This window comes from Solea senegalensis, linkage group LG5 (genome assembly GCF_019176455.1).
Source record: "Solea senegalensis isolate Sse05_10M linkage group LG5, IFAPA_SoseM_1, whole genome shotgun sequence".
In the NCBI taxonomy this organism is placed as follows: Eukaryota; Metazoa; Chordata; class Actinopteri; order Pleuronectiformes; family Soleidae; genus Solea; species Solea senegalensis.
In genome coordinates, this window is record NC_058025.1 from 1367804 (window position 1) to 1380126 (window position 12323).

General features: G+C 39.2%; 1 protein-coding gene across 1 annotated transcript; it reads right to left on the reverse strand.

Moving 5' to 3' along the window:
* Positions 1–334: 334 nt before the first annotated feature.
* Positions 335–11592, reverse strand: piwil1 (piwi-like RNA-mediated gene silencing 1). The gene is made up of 21 exons (XM_044027068.1): positions 11075–11592; positions 10457–10549; positions 9304–9406; positions 8422–8550; positions 8101–8315; positions 7825–7946; positions 7568–7648; positions 6589–6786; positions 6331–6439; positions 5274–5403; positions 3976–4093; positions 3595–3709; positions 3294–3481; positions 3109–3181; positions 2750–2950; positions 2558–2661; positions 2369–2439; positions 2133–2286; positions 1863–1988; positions 1635–1782; positions 335–789 (listed from the first exon to the last, which is right to left on the reverse strand). Exons 2-21 carry the CDS (start codon positions 10523–10525, stop codon positions 673–675), a joined length of 2571 nt encoding a protein of 856 aa, XP_043883003.1. The 5' UTR covers positions 10526–10549; positions 11075–11592; the 3' UTR covers positions 335–672.
* Positions 11593–12323: the final 731 nt, after the last annotated feature.

Below are 12323 nucleotides of genomic sequence, written 5' to 3' on the forward strand. Positions count from 1 at the left end.
TTTTTGAGTGACTGTTGCTCTTTTTGTACTTTTGTCCATTTGTAAATTGTTTTTAAATGTTTCTACTTGATTTTCAAACTGCCTTTTTTGTACATTTAACTTTATAATCAAACAGTGCAAGCTTTCCTCACGGTGTCTTTAAGACCATATCGTTTCAAAGTCTGCAGTTGTGTGCTAGCTTTATGATAAGAATTATCAGCCTATATTGATGGTTACAAATTATCGTGTGGGTGTGCATGTGCAATCTTTTATATATACGATACATATATATATATAAAAAGTCTAAATAAATTTGATATTTTGTAATGTGTGTCTTGGCTTACTTTATCAGGAAGAGATGACAACAGTTTTTATTTTAACTGTTTCAAACAAACAGGACCTTTTAGTCTCATGAACAAAGATAAATAAAAAAAAAAGTTAAACACTCTTTACTTCACTCTTCAAAACCGTTAAATAAAAGGAATTTAGGTTCCTCTTGTTCCATTTCACTTTTAACACATTTCACATTACAACTGTCTTTACACTAGACTCAAACCTGTAATGTAACCCTTTAGCTGCTTACTGTCACACATACACACACACAGCTGTTTTAACTCACACTGAAAAGATAAATACAAAACTGAACTTCGTAACCAATAACTCAAGAACTTTATAGAGGTCATCTTTGTGTCATTAGAGGTAGAAGAGGAGGTCATCCAGATGCATGTTGGGTTCTCTGTGGATGCTCTGACCCACAAGGAAAGCCAACTTGTGGGCGTACTGGCAGGGAGCAGGCACTCGGATGATTCCCTAAAGCCCAGAAGTACAGCATATATATACACACACACAATACAAACACGTATACACACATATGTACAGTATGTATATACTAGGGGTGCAAAACCAAACCGTTCAATACATAAGGAACAGTTCAATTTGGAGGTGTAAACAGTGATTCCAAGCCTGTGACTAATTCCAGTTCATTGAGCCATTGCTCCAGGCAATTTCAACCACGGCACAAAGAACAAGTGTATTTTCATATTCCAACAAATAGAATATTTTTGAATGATTAAGTCGATATTTAATCTGCGTGGGTCCATTAGCCACTACTGTGGCAGCTATGAAACACACACCGCCTGAAAGCATCGTTTAACGCGAGTTAAGTCTTCTCACCATAACACAGCGTAAGTGAACGCTTATCTACGCCAGCATCAGCCAGGCATGAAGGTGGCAGGAACGAGGGCAGAGTTGGACTTGGTCGGAAAGAAACCAGTTCAACTTCCTTTTGTCTTTCAGAGGCACCGGAAATTCAGACAACAATAAATAATAAAAGCTGTTAAATTAGCTAAAGTAAAGCCAGGGTATTTTGCTCTCAATGACTTTTTGTGAAAACTTCACAAGTTTTCACAAAAAGTCATCATCATGTCTGAACGGAACACGTTATTTTAGTACAAAACAAAATACAATACTGTAGAAATGTTTTTTTCTTCTCCTTGTGTGCAAAAAAACGTACTGAAACCCAGGATGCAAAACCGCAATTCAAACGAAACCGTGGGCTTGTTGAACCGTTGCACCCCCATACACAAACAAACACACACACACACCCACCCACATGTATACACAAATATGTACATGCATATACAGCTTCAGCCTACCTGCCAGTTGTAGTACATGTGGCACAGCTTGTAAGTAAGCCGCTGCATGTGATCAGGCTTCAGTCCACTGGTATCATACACCACATTGTAGTGGGTTGGGGACACAGTTCCAATGCGGACAGACTGACTCACGATGTAGAAGTCATACCTGACAAATGTGGTGACAGTTAACCACTACACACATACACAGAGTGAAACGATATAGCAGATATCAGCAGAGAAACACACCACTCAGGACGGGTGACCTCTGTGTCAATGATGGTGCCTGGGGGAGGGTTGGACACTTTGCCGTTGATGAAGGCGAAGAATCGGCTGCTGATGCGTTTCTTCACCACCACCACACTCAGCTTGGGCCTACAATGAGCAGGAGGAGAGAAAACAATCGGTCAAATGACTTCAGTGTGAGAACTTTCCCACTTAACCGCAATCAAAATCACTTGCATGGTAGTTCTGTGGCTGCTGTTCTGGGTGTCACATTATTGAACATGGTAAACTCACATGTAGTCCTGTCCCATGGACTTGATGGAGTCCATGATCTGTGAAACCTCATAGTTGACCACACTGGACAGCTGGCCATCACCGACTCCATCTCGGTACACGATGATGCGTGACGGCAGGCAGTTGTTGAACTTCAGATAGTCTTTCAGTGCAGCTAGAAAACAGATGTGATGTTATTTCTTCTCTGTTATGATGTAAACTAATGTTTATTTGAGAAAATGTTTGAAACAATTTACCACTTAAGGCCATCTTCAGTCCATCCATGATCTCCTGACCTTTGTGCTGCAGCACACACTTTGAGAACCACCTTAACAACAAATTAAAGACCAAGTCACCCACCAAAATTAACCACACAGCCAAGTCAAATTGTAAATTAAAATAGGGTTAATTGTCAACACTCAGTTGGCTCTGCTGCAGAAACCAACCTGGTCATGCTCTGGTTGAGGCTGGCCACCAGAGCCCCAATGGACCTTTTCCCTGCAGCAATGTCATGGTAGCAGTCAATGCCCACAATCATCAGCTGTTTGAGCTGCACAAAAAGGTGAATTAAATGAATTAATTCTCATTTTACTATACAGCAGAATTTCTTTTTTACTTTACAGAGAAAAAACCCTTACAGGGATTTCCACGCTCCACAGTTCTCCTCCAATCTTACAAGCTATTTGAAGGGCGATTTTGGTAGCCACAGTCATGAGTGCCTGAGGTTTGCTGAGGGTACGAGCCAGCACACACTGGCTGGGAGTGGGACAGTCCACGCAGAGGAACTTCTTGACACCATCATACTTGTCCTTCCTGTTGCTGGGTAGGATCACCACCACCTGACACACGATTAACAGTTGAAGGTCTCATACATGACACATCTATGCTTACATGCACACTTTGTTCTGTGTGATAAGAGTGTCACAGTACCAAATAGAAAGGCAAATGTGACCAACAATTCTGCTCTCCCGTGTTACTTATATATCCAGTCACTAACCATCTGTGTTTGTGGTCCAACATTCTGCTGCAGAGCTCGGAAGAGAGACTCCTGATGATCCTGGTACTCAATCCTGAACAAAAGACCAGCTCAAGTTATGAAAAAAAATAAAAAATTATCTTATTTTGTAACATTATCTTGTCTCTGCCTTAACAAATAAAGCAAATTCTCCATCTGGCACTCACATGACAGGTTTCTGCATGCGGATACCAAGTGGACCTGACACTTTGCCGAGGGTCTGCAAGAGAGAGTGGCCTTCATTGCCATTCCGACGGGTGTAGAACATGAGCCAGTCATTTAGTGGAGGGGAGGAGATGATAGGCATCCCACGCATCGGTCTGGACCAGTCAGCTGACATGGGGTCGTACTCATACTAGGTGACAAAATTAACACTCTCTCAATTAGGATAACATAACTCTTCTGATTAATACATTAAAAAGACAAATTTATAACTATTTAAAACTAAAAACTACAAGCATAGTATACCGATCTTGATCCCTGGAAAATCCTCTCCGCTGGGAGAACTCTGCCATTCATATTTAGGAGTTGCTTATCAAAGCTGAGTCCCCACTTATCCAGCTCCAACTGTGCATCAGCATCCCTACAAAAATAATTGTAAGGATTTAAAATCAAAGCTCTGAATTTCGATGCCTCAAGACCTTGACAGAATCTTTCTTCCCGCCATTTCAATACTGAAAGCTGCTGAATTGAATTCCCTGGCAGGAAAATGTCGACATGACTGAGTTTATATTAACATGTGACATTAAGGATGAACAGTGAATGAAACTTGACATCGTATCACTTTGAACATGTGAGATATTCAACAAATACATCCCAGTAAATTCAGACACAATGATCATCACCTACTTCTGTATATTATGGACAAATCTGTTGAGGCGTCCCTCTCGGTCCACTGGGCCCAGTCTGGTGTGGGAGGCCAAGTCCTTCATGATCACAAAGTCAGCTCGCATCTTATCAGTCAGCCCTGTCAAACACATCACAGATGGTCACTATAGTTCACCATGGATTTGATCCAACAATAATGTGCCTCCAAAAATGTAAAACTAGCTTAAATTTAATACCACTGTTTTACAATGATAATTGCCATGTGATCATTTAATTCACATACTTCAGAGTGAGTGTGACAAGATATTTTCTTTGGTCACACTGGTTCACCTAACATTTCCAGAGTTTCCTATACACTGATCAATGTGTGGCAACCGAATCAACACTGACCATCACAAACTGAATCTTCTATTGAATAATTCTGTTCACAGCTCTGCCTCTCTCACACAGACATGCATGCACACATGTAGTGCAGGTGTGTGCCACGCAGGGTTAGGTGTAGAGCTGAAACAAGGAATCCATTATTAATCGATTACTAAATTAATCTTCAACTATTTTGATAATCGATTCTTAAATGTGAATATTTTCTTAATTTCTTGGCTCTGGATAACAAAGAAATCATTAGAAGTTTATCATTTTGTTTTGTGGACAAAACAAGATATTTGAGAACCTCATTTCCAGGTTTGACGAACACCGATCAACATTTTAAAGGTTTTCTGATATTTTATAGACCAAAAGATTAATCGAGAAAATAATTGACAGATTAATTGATTATGAAAATAATCGTCAGTTGCAGCTCTAGTTAGGTGACTGACATATTCACTACAGGAGACCAAACTATACCACAGAATAGTACAGATGCTTATTTTCAATAGTTAATTCAATAGTAATTATTAAATTAAGTCTGCTTTGCAAATTATTGTTCATTGTGTTTGTATACAGCTCGCTGCACCACCCCTTCAAGAGGAGAAATACTGTAGGTATACAGGAGTGCTACCCTTCTCTACTGGTAAACCCAGGCACAGTATTAACACGATCTGTTGGTTATCTAACCAGTGAAGCAACATAATCATTTAATGTGTGTGTAAACACATATTTGTACTTAAATTGAAGATGAACATTTACCAACACCCTATTCTTGTTTACAGTCTTTAACATTAGTATTAATTTTTAAGGGAAATGAGGAAAAAAAGGCAGGCCTTGAAATTGTGGTGCTGAAGGCGGTGCATTGAAAGAATTTGGGTGCACTTCAATGAAAAAGTTAGGCCCACCAGTGCAACCAATGCAAAATGTTAGTGTGGAAACCTGAAAGCAGTAACCTGTAAGGTAACACAGCTCTGGGATTAGCATGGCAGGACCAGGTGGAGCAGCTCCTGGAGGACCCGCCAGCCTCTTCACATGGCTGACCAGCAGCACCTGGTTCCCATCAGTGATGTCCAGGTTGTATTGCTGTGAAGTATGAATATTTGAAAGTGTCACCTGGAACAGGAGTACTCAAACTACAATTAATCAACACTTGGGTATATTCAACACCAACTCCCAATTCCCACTAGTGAAAAACCTGTTCAATACCATTTAAACTGTTTTTTACACTAGTAAGAATGTATTTAATTAGCTCTCGTGTCAAATGGCACTACGATGTATAGGTTTATAATTAGCTTCAATCAGCATCAGAGAAGACCTGGCTGATCATGCTAATTTCTTCTTTGTCTACTTCATTTTATTTTTATTTTATGGTTGAGATAAATCCATTTCCAACACCACTCCTCTGATATTTACAGGCATTAGCATAGCCATCATTGGTTGTAATGATCCATGCTTTTTAACCTAAGCATTTACCATCATTTATTTCATCAATTGGATTATCATAACGCTGGATTTAATGACACAAGTAAAACAATAACCGCTGAACAATTATCACTGAGGGCTAAGGTGACGGTGTTCTTAGCAGGTTTGTGACCACAGATGACACAGTGGCAATCCCGGTTATTTCCACTTTAGACTGTGACGCATCTCCAATATTTTTCATCTTATTTTAAAAGTTTTTGAGTACTTTTTGCTGGTGTGTTGATACAAGTTTCCATCAGATTCCCTATAGGTTGTACTGGAAAAGAAAAAGACATAACACTCTAGATTGTACATTCTTACAGCCTTTTTTCACTGAATACACATGACTCCCTCTGTGTAGGTGCCATGTCTGCTTGACAGGAGGGTAATTTTGACACTTAAAATGTGTGTTTACAGACATAATTTCTGTTTCCTAAATCTCAATTAAAGTCCTTTTAACTTTACAAGTACATTGTGCATGTCAACAATGCTCATGTTGAGGATTTATTATTTTTTCAGTTATGCTTGTGTAGAGTAAATGACACCTACAGTCTTGTAGTATTTCATGAAGGAGATGTCTGTGTCTCCCCTCTTGAATGTGTTGTTGGGAGTGTGATCCCATGCAATATCATCAATCCTGTAGGTTTTGTTGTTGTATCTGGGGGGAAAAAAGTGCATCCCACAGTTGTGTGACTAGGGTTACATTGAGGTGCATTCAAACAGTTAGGATGGGATGATTAACTCTGTATTTTAAAAGATGAATAATTCCACACTGATACAAATATTTGTGTGAAATGTGGATCCTACTTTGTGAGGACTATGAGTCCAACAAGCTCCTTGGTGCAGGCCTCTGGGAAGCGTTGACTTCCACACTGCTGCCTCAAGTTGATCATGAAGTCAAGGACCGTCTCACTGCGGAGTACTTTGTGACTCACGTCAGTGCACATCATGATCGATGACTCATATGCCAGAATGGTGGTGGAATATCCGGGCCAGATGGTCAGCCTGAAAGAGAAAACAAAACCTGTAATACTGCCCATAAGCACTTAAAATAGTAAGTGGCCATATTCAAATCTTATTTTCTATCAAGAGGAAACACAGTTTAACACACATTTTAAAAAGCACAAATAATCTTTCAAGACAAAGTCTGAATGAGTTTCCTCAGAGTATATTAAAGCCCAAGCTTAAGTGCCCATTATAAGTGATGATTCACTTTTCTGCTGTGTATAATTTTAAAAAAATAAAATCCTTGTTCAATTATTCATTATGCTGCCCCCCGTGAGCCATGAAGGTACTGCAGGTGGGTTGTAAGAAGTGATTTAAATAATCTTAAAACATATGATGAATTATAAAAGACAATTAATCACCATGACAATGTATACAGTACCTGTATAACAGATACGTAAGGAAATATTTAATTGTGTCCAATTAAATTGTGATTCAAATATCCCATATCTTCACACATTGTATGTTAGAAAATGGGGAATGAGAATGTGTAAAAAAAATGTTGTCTTTTCAAAATGCTTAATGTGTGTCTAAAAAACAATGATGGCTACTCTGGTAAACGTTGAGCAGGCAGACAAGAAAAGTGCGTCTTTGCAAAAGCTGCAGTGGCCACACCCACAATCTCAGAGCAGAGAATGAAGCTGAATTTTACATGATTTAAAACCTAATTTTCAAAAAAAAAAAAAAAAAAGATCACACATGATATATTTTTTAATTACTTTAAAAGTACTTCAAGTTTAAATTGGGAACAGTTGTTCCAGCTGGTTCTGAACAAAATAACCTGTGCTGTGGGATGTTGAGTGAATCTTTGGGGTTGTAGTAGTTGCGTCCAATCTGCTGCATGTTGAGTATCCTCAAGATCCTGCAGAAATGAATTCACAACCTTAATGCAACATTTGATGTTTTGACAAAGACACTGACAAAATGTATGCATACCTTACGTAATACAATTCTGTATCAACATGCAACCACCACAAGTTATAATTTATACTACACACTTTACTGTGTAAAGTATTTATTCTGAAAGGGGAAACCTGCCTTCTGAAGATGATGTTGTATAACTGAAGACATACTGGTGATGTCGGTGGAAGTTCATTTGTCAGCGTGACCGTTATCTTAACCTTTTCCTCGTTCCTTGTTTCGCTGTGAAGCACAGTCTCCTGATATTTGAGCACAAGGCACAAAACTTTCATCACTTTATCGTTATCATTACCATTAACATAATAATGCATGACATATCGTGCTTTTTTCCAGAGTACAGTCACTTTACAGTGAGCAATGTGTGGTAAACCTTTGCTTTAAGTTTTAGTATACCTTGCTGTGCAATCTGTGAGGCAGAAAGAGCAGAGCTCCATCAAAGCTCCGTGCTGAGCCAAGTGTTTCCTCATGCTGGAAGAGGAGTGCAGATCTCAAACGACGAGACTCCATTGGTGGATTGAAGTCCACATGGTACTGATACAGAACCCACTGGGGGCGGGACATAATCCGAAAGAAGTTGGCTGACAGCTGAATGGGTCTTCCACTTGTTCCTGAGGATGTACACACAAGTCTAATGAGCGACTGACTAACTCCCAGGTGACAAAATGTCTATTTTCTGAAGGTACTTCTGAATATTAATAGCAAGTGATGACAGACCAGACTTTGAGTCCTTCACATGCTCCATAGCCTGCCTGGTGTTCACCCCTACATCTTGAAAGTCACGACGGCGTCCACCTCTTTCTCCAAGTTTCACCTGCTGAAACCCAGCCGATATCTGCACAACAGCTAATGAACAGAAATAGAGACGGTAAAAGCCCTTATTCAGACATCATGGTGCAAAAACAATAAACGTATTACACTGTATGTATTGTGTAACATAACATGGCACAGGTTTAGTAAAACATTATTCCAGTGTGTACATTACCTCAGCAAGTAAAAGATGTATTTAGATAACATCTGGATGAAAAGGTTACATTTTGGTGGTAATCTGGCCAAGAATCCAGATTACGATTTCTTTTTTTTATTATTATTATTATTATTAAATCAATTGTCAGTGTATTGACACATTGAGAAACCAAACTTCCTTGGTGGAGGATTCTCCCACTTTACTGTATCTTAGTGCTGGACAGTATGACCTATAATTTATTATGGTATGTGGTATTTTCCAAAACTATATAATGGTATTTTTAATGCATGAGCATGAATTGGTGCTCCAGCGAGCAAGCAGTAAAATTGAGTGTGTGTGTGAGTGAGTAACCGCATACATTATTGGTACTAATATGGCTCTAACATGTATTTTACTCTTCGGCTAAGCCCTTCGGCATGTGTGGTGCAGCAGAGAAAAGGGTCACTGTTTGAACAGTCTTTTGCTGCGCAATGATCAGTTTTTCCTTGCAGTACACAAAAAATGAATACCAGTATTCCAACAAGTAAACAAATATATCTTCTTAGTTCTATGGTTCACTGCCTTTCATAGTAATTTGCCCTTAGTGTTTATTTGCATTTCCTCAAAGGCTTTTCACACTCGTTTGACTGTACCTTCTCCAGAGAATGGCCCCGGAGTACCTTTCTGCCTCCCTCGACCAACTAGCTCTCCTTCAGCAGAAGGTGCAGGTGTTGGTTCAGCCTCTCGAGCCCGGCTCTACAGGGACAATAAGAAAAAAATAAAATGCAAATACAGAAGCAGCCTGTCGTGTTGAAAGGGCCATAAATCAGTTCTGTCTCATTCACAGGATCTTTGCCTTTTAGAGTTTGTATAATTGAGTAAATTATGTCACGTATTTCAATTATAAGCTTCTTTTTGACATGAATAACAGCAATAAAAAATAATATTCTGATAAAGGCTACCTCTACAACACATAACTGTTATTCACTTGATTTGAGTCTTTATTTAGCAGTCCACTACTAGGGATGGGAATCGGTATCGTTTGATACTGGTCAAAATCTCTTGATCGGATATAGGACAGATAAATAAGGCAAATCCGAATACCATCCAAAAATCCTATGTATCGCATACCACTGTGCAGTATGCACAGACTGTAAAAAGAATATATATTTATTGTTTGTCTTTGTCTATTTGTTTGTATGTATTTGGAATGATTTGGCACAACTTCATAGCTCATAAATGGTCTAAAATGATTATCAGACTAATATCACCGTCGGTAGATATTTGAGTTTGTGACATCGGTCGGACACAAATCTCCCCATCTCTATCCTCTACATATAGGCTATACATTAGTCAGTCAGTCAGTCAGTCATCATCTACCGCTTTATCCTCAACCAGAGGGTCGCGGGGGGTGCCGTGCCAATCTCAGCTACATCGGGCAATAGGCGGGGTACACCCTGGACAGTTCGCCAGTCCATCGCAGGGCCACACAGATAAAGACAAACAACCATTCACTCTCACACTCACTCCTATGGTCAATTTAGAGTGTCCAATTTACCTATCCCCAGTGTCTATCAAATTGTCCCATCAATTTATTTTACTGGAATGGATTGCCATGTGAGATGAGGGTTATGTTGTGAAAAATACGCCTTCACTAATTAAAAACACAATGACACTAATGGCAGGTAGAGGAAACTTACATTTTGTGGCATAATATACTTACTTAACAGTTAAAATTCTGACTCTAAATACACATTCTGTATTAGTAAATCTATCAGCACTGATTTAAATTCAAACTGGTCTTACCGCTCCTGGTACTGCGATCTCTTGACCACGTGCCCTGCCCCTGGATCGTGCTCGGGCGCGACCAGTCATCTTGGGATAGTTTTCAAATAATACCTACAAAAACCAACAGTAACGTACAGTTATGAGCAAATAAAATAATGTAATAATAATAATAAAAAAAGCCAGGTCATCATTTCTACTAAACAATTACAATTGAATATGTTGATTATAATCACAAGATGTATAAATACTCCTGAGTTGTAATGGAATTGATGGTTTTCCTTTTGCAGACAAAATGGCGCCTGCTAATTAAGTGACGCAGCACAACCAGTAAAGGCTAGCATGCTAGCAAATGCTACGACCAAATTAACATTTTTTTCGCCTTTGACTGACAACACTGAGTAAATTATTCGTTTGTGTGGCACATTAGGTTAAAACACGACGCCCACTGAAGTAGCCTTAGGCTAAAATACTGTAATATTGACTTGTCGGATTGCTATTGCGTCAATTAGCATCAATTAGCAGAGCTAGAACCTCGCTGGTTGGCTGATAAATTATGTTTCAATTTTATATGAACTTGATGAAGAATATGTTATATGTTATATGATTTTAAATGTCAATTTTAACAGAACTACTCACCTTTGAAAAAGCGTTTTGTTTCTTTCTCTTGTCACTTTCCGACAACAACCTTCCTCCAGGTGTGCAGGTGGTGAAAGAACCCACAACTGCGAACGTCGCGTCGAGGCCACTTCACCGAAAAAATTAATGCGCCTCTACACTTTCTAACCAACGTTTTTAAATGAAACACTCTATCAGTTTCACTATTCACTTATTGTGTACAACAAGTGCGATAGTTCCAACTGGACGCTTCCGATTAACGCGTTATGGACAGTTCAGAAATCAGAAATGCCAGAGGACTACTTTGGTAAGCGTAGTGATCCGTTTGACCTAGTGGTGCTGTGTCTGCTTCTGTAAAATCACTACAGTCTCAGCTGCGGCCGCTAGATGGCAGCAGTACTCACACTTTACTTCCCTTTTCGCTGCCACAGAAACTCAGAGCTCAAATCCACACATGGAGCTGGTTCCCAGTGAATCTGAAGAATCTATTTGAAGACTGTATAGTCATTTTTTTTGCATTTGTTTTTCAAGGGCATTTGTTATTTAATATTCTTTCATAAATACACAGTAAGCACCGCAGATCTATCAGGTTTAAACAGCAGTTAAACAAAGTCAAGGCCAAATAAACATTTTAGTGAATAAATACTGAAGAAATCTTGAGGGTGTGACCAAATGACATGAGTGCTTAATTAAAGACCATGTGTCGGAAGTGTTTATGTAAGGCCATGATGAAAAATGAATTGAGAATATTTTGACATTGTTATTATCCCGTCATCATGGTACAGTACCTCACTGTGAGCTATTATTTCTTCTCAAACTTTTTCCCTCTCTTCCCCACATTCATTTGAAACAGAACTTAGCACCTCAGAGGGCATTTTTAGGAAGATGTACGCGAGTCTTTCATGTCTAAGATCTAAGAGCAATTATAGATTCAGACCTGAGGGACCAGTCTGGGAGGACCTGCTTCAGTCACTGTTTACCTGCTGCAAGGAAGCAGTGGAGAGATGAAGAGAAAGGCAGCTATCAGTGTCATCAGGCCTCATTATGGGATTATACAGGAGAAAGTCACACTTAAGAGCCTAGTGACAGAGGGCATGTTTGTGTGTTTAAAGCGTTATTAATACCATCTCTGTGTACATACTGTACATATATTCAGTTGATGTGTCAAAAAGAGGAAAAGACATTTAAAAACAACACACTATTTTGTTATAAAGGAAAGAAAAAGATGAAGCTGCAAGCTGAACAGTGAGAGGATGAGAAAGGTACACAC

Coding starts and splice junctions, on each gene's coding strand:
- piwil1 (XM_044027068.1), bottom strand. CDS start 10,525: ATGACTGGTCGCGCCCGAGCACGATCCAGGGGCAGGGCACGTGGTCAA. Junction 2,662..2,749: donor TGTGGAGCGTGGAAATCCCT/GTAAGGGTTTTT, acceptor CTTTTTGTGCAG/CTCAAACAGCTGATGATTGT. Junction 2,440..2,557: donor CTCAACCAGAGCATGACCAG/GTTGGTTTCTGC, acceptor TTTGTTGTTAAG/GTGGTTCTCAAAGTGTGTGC.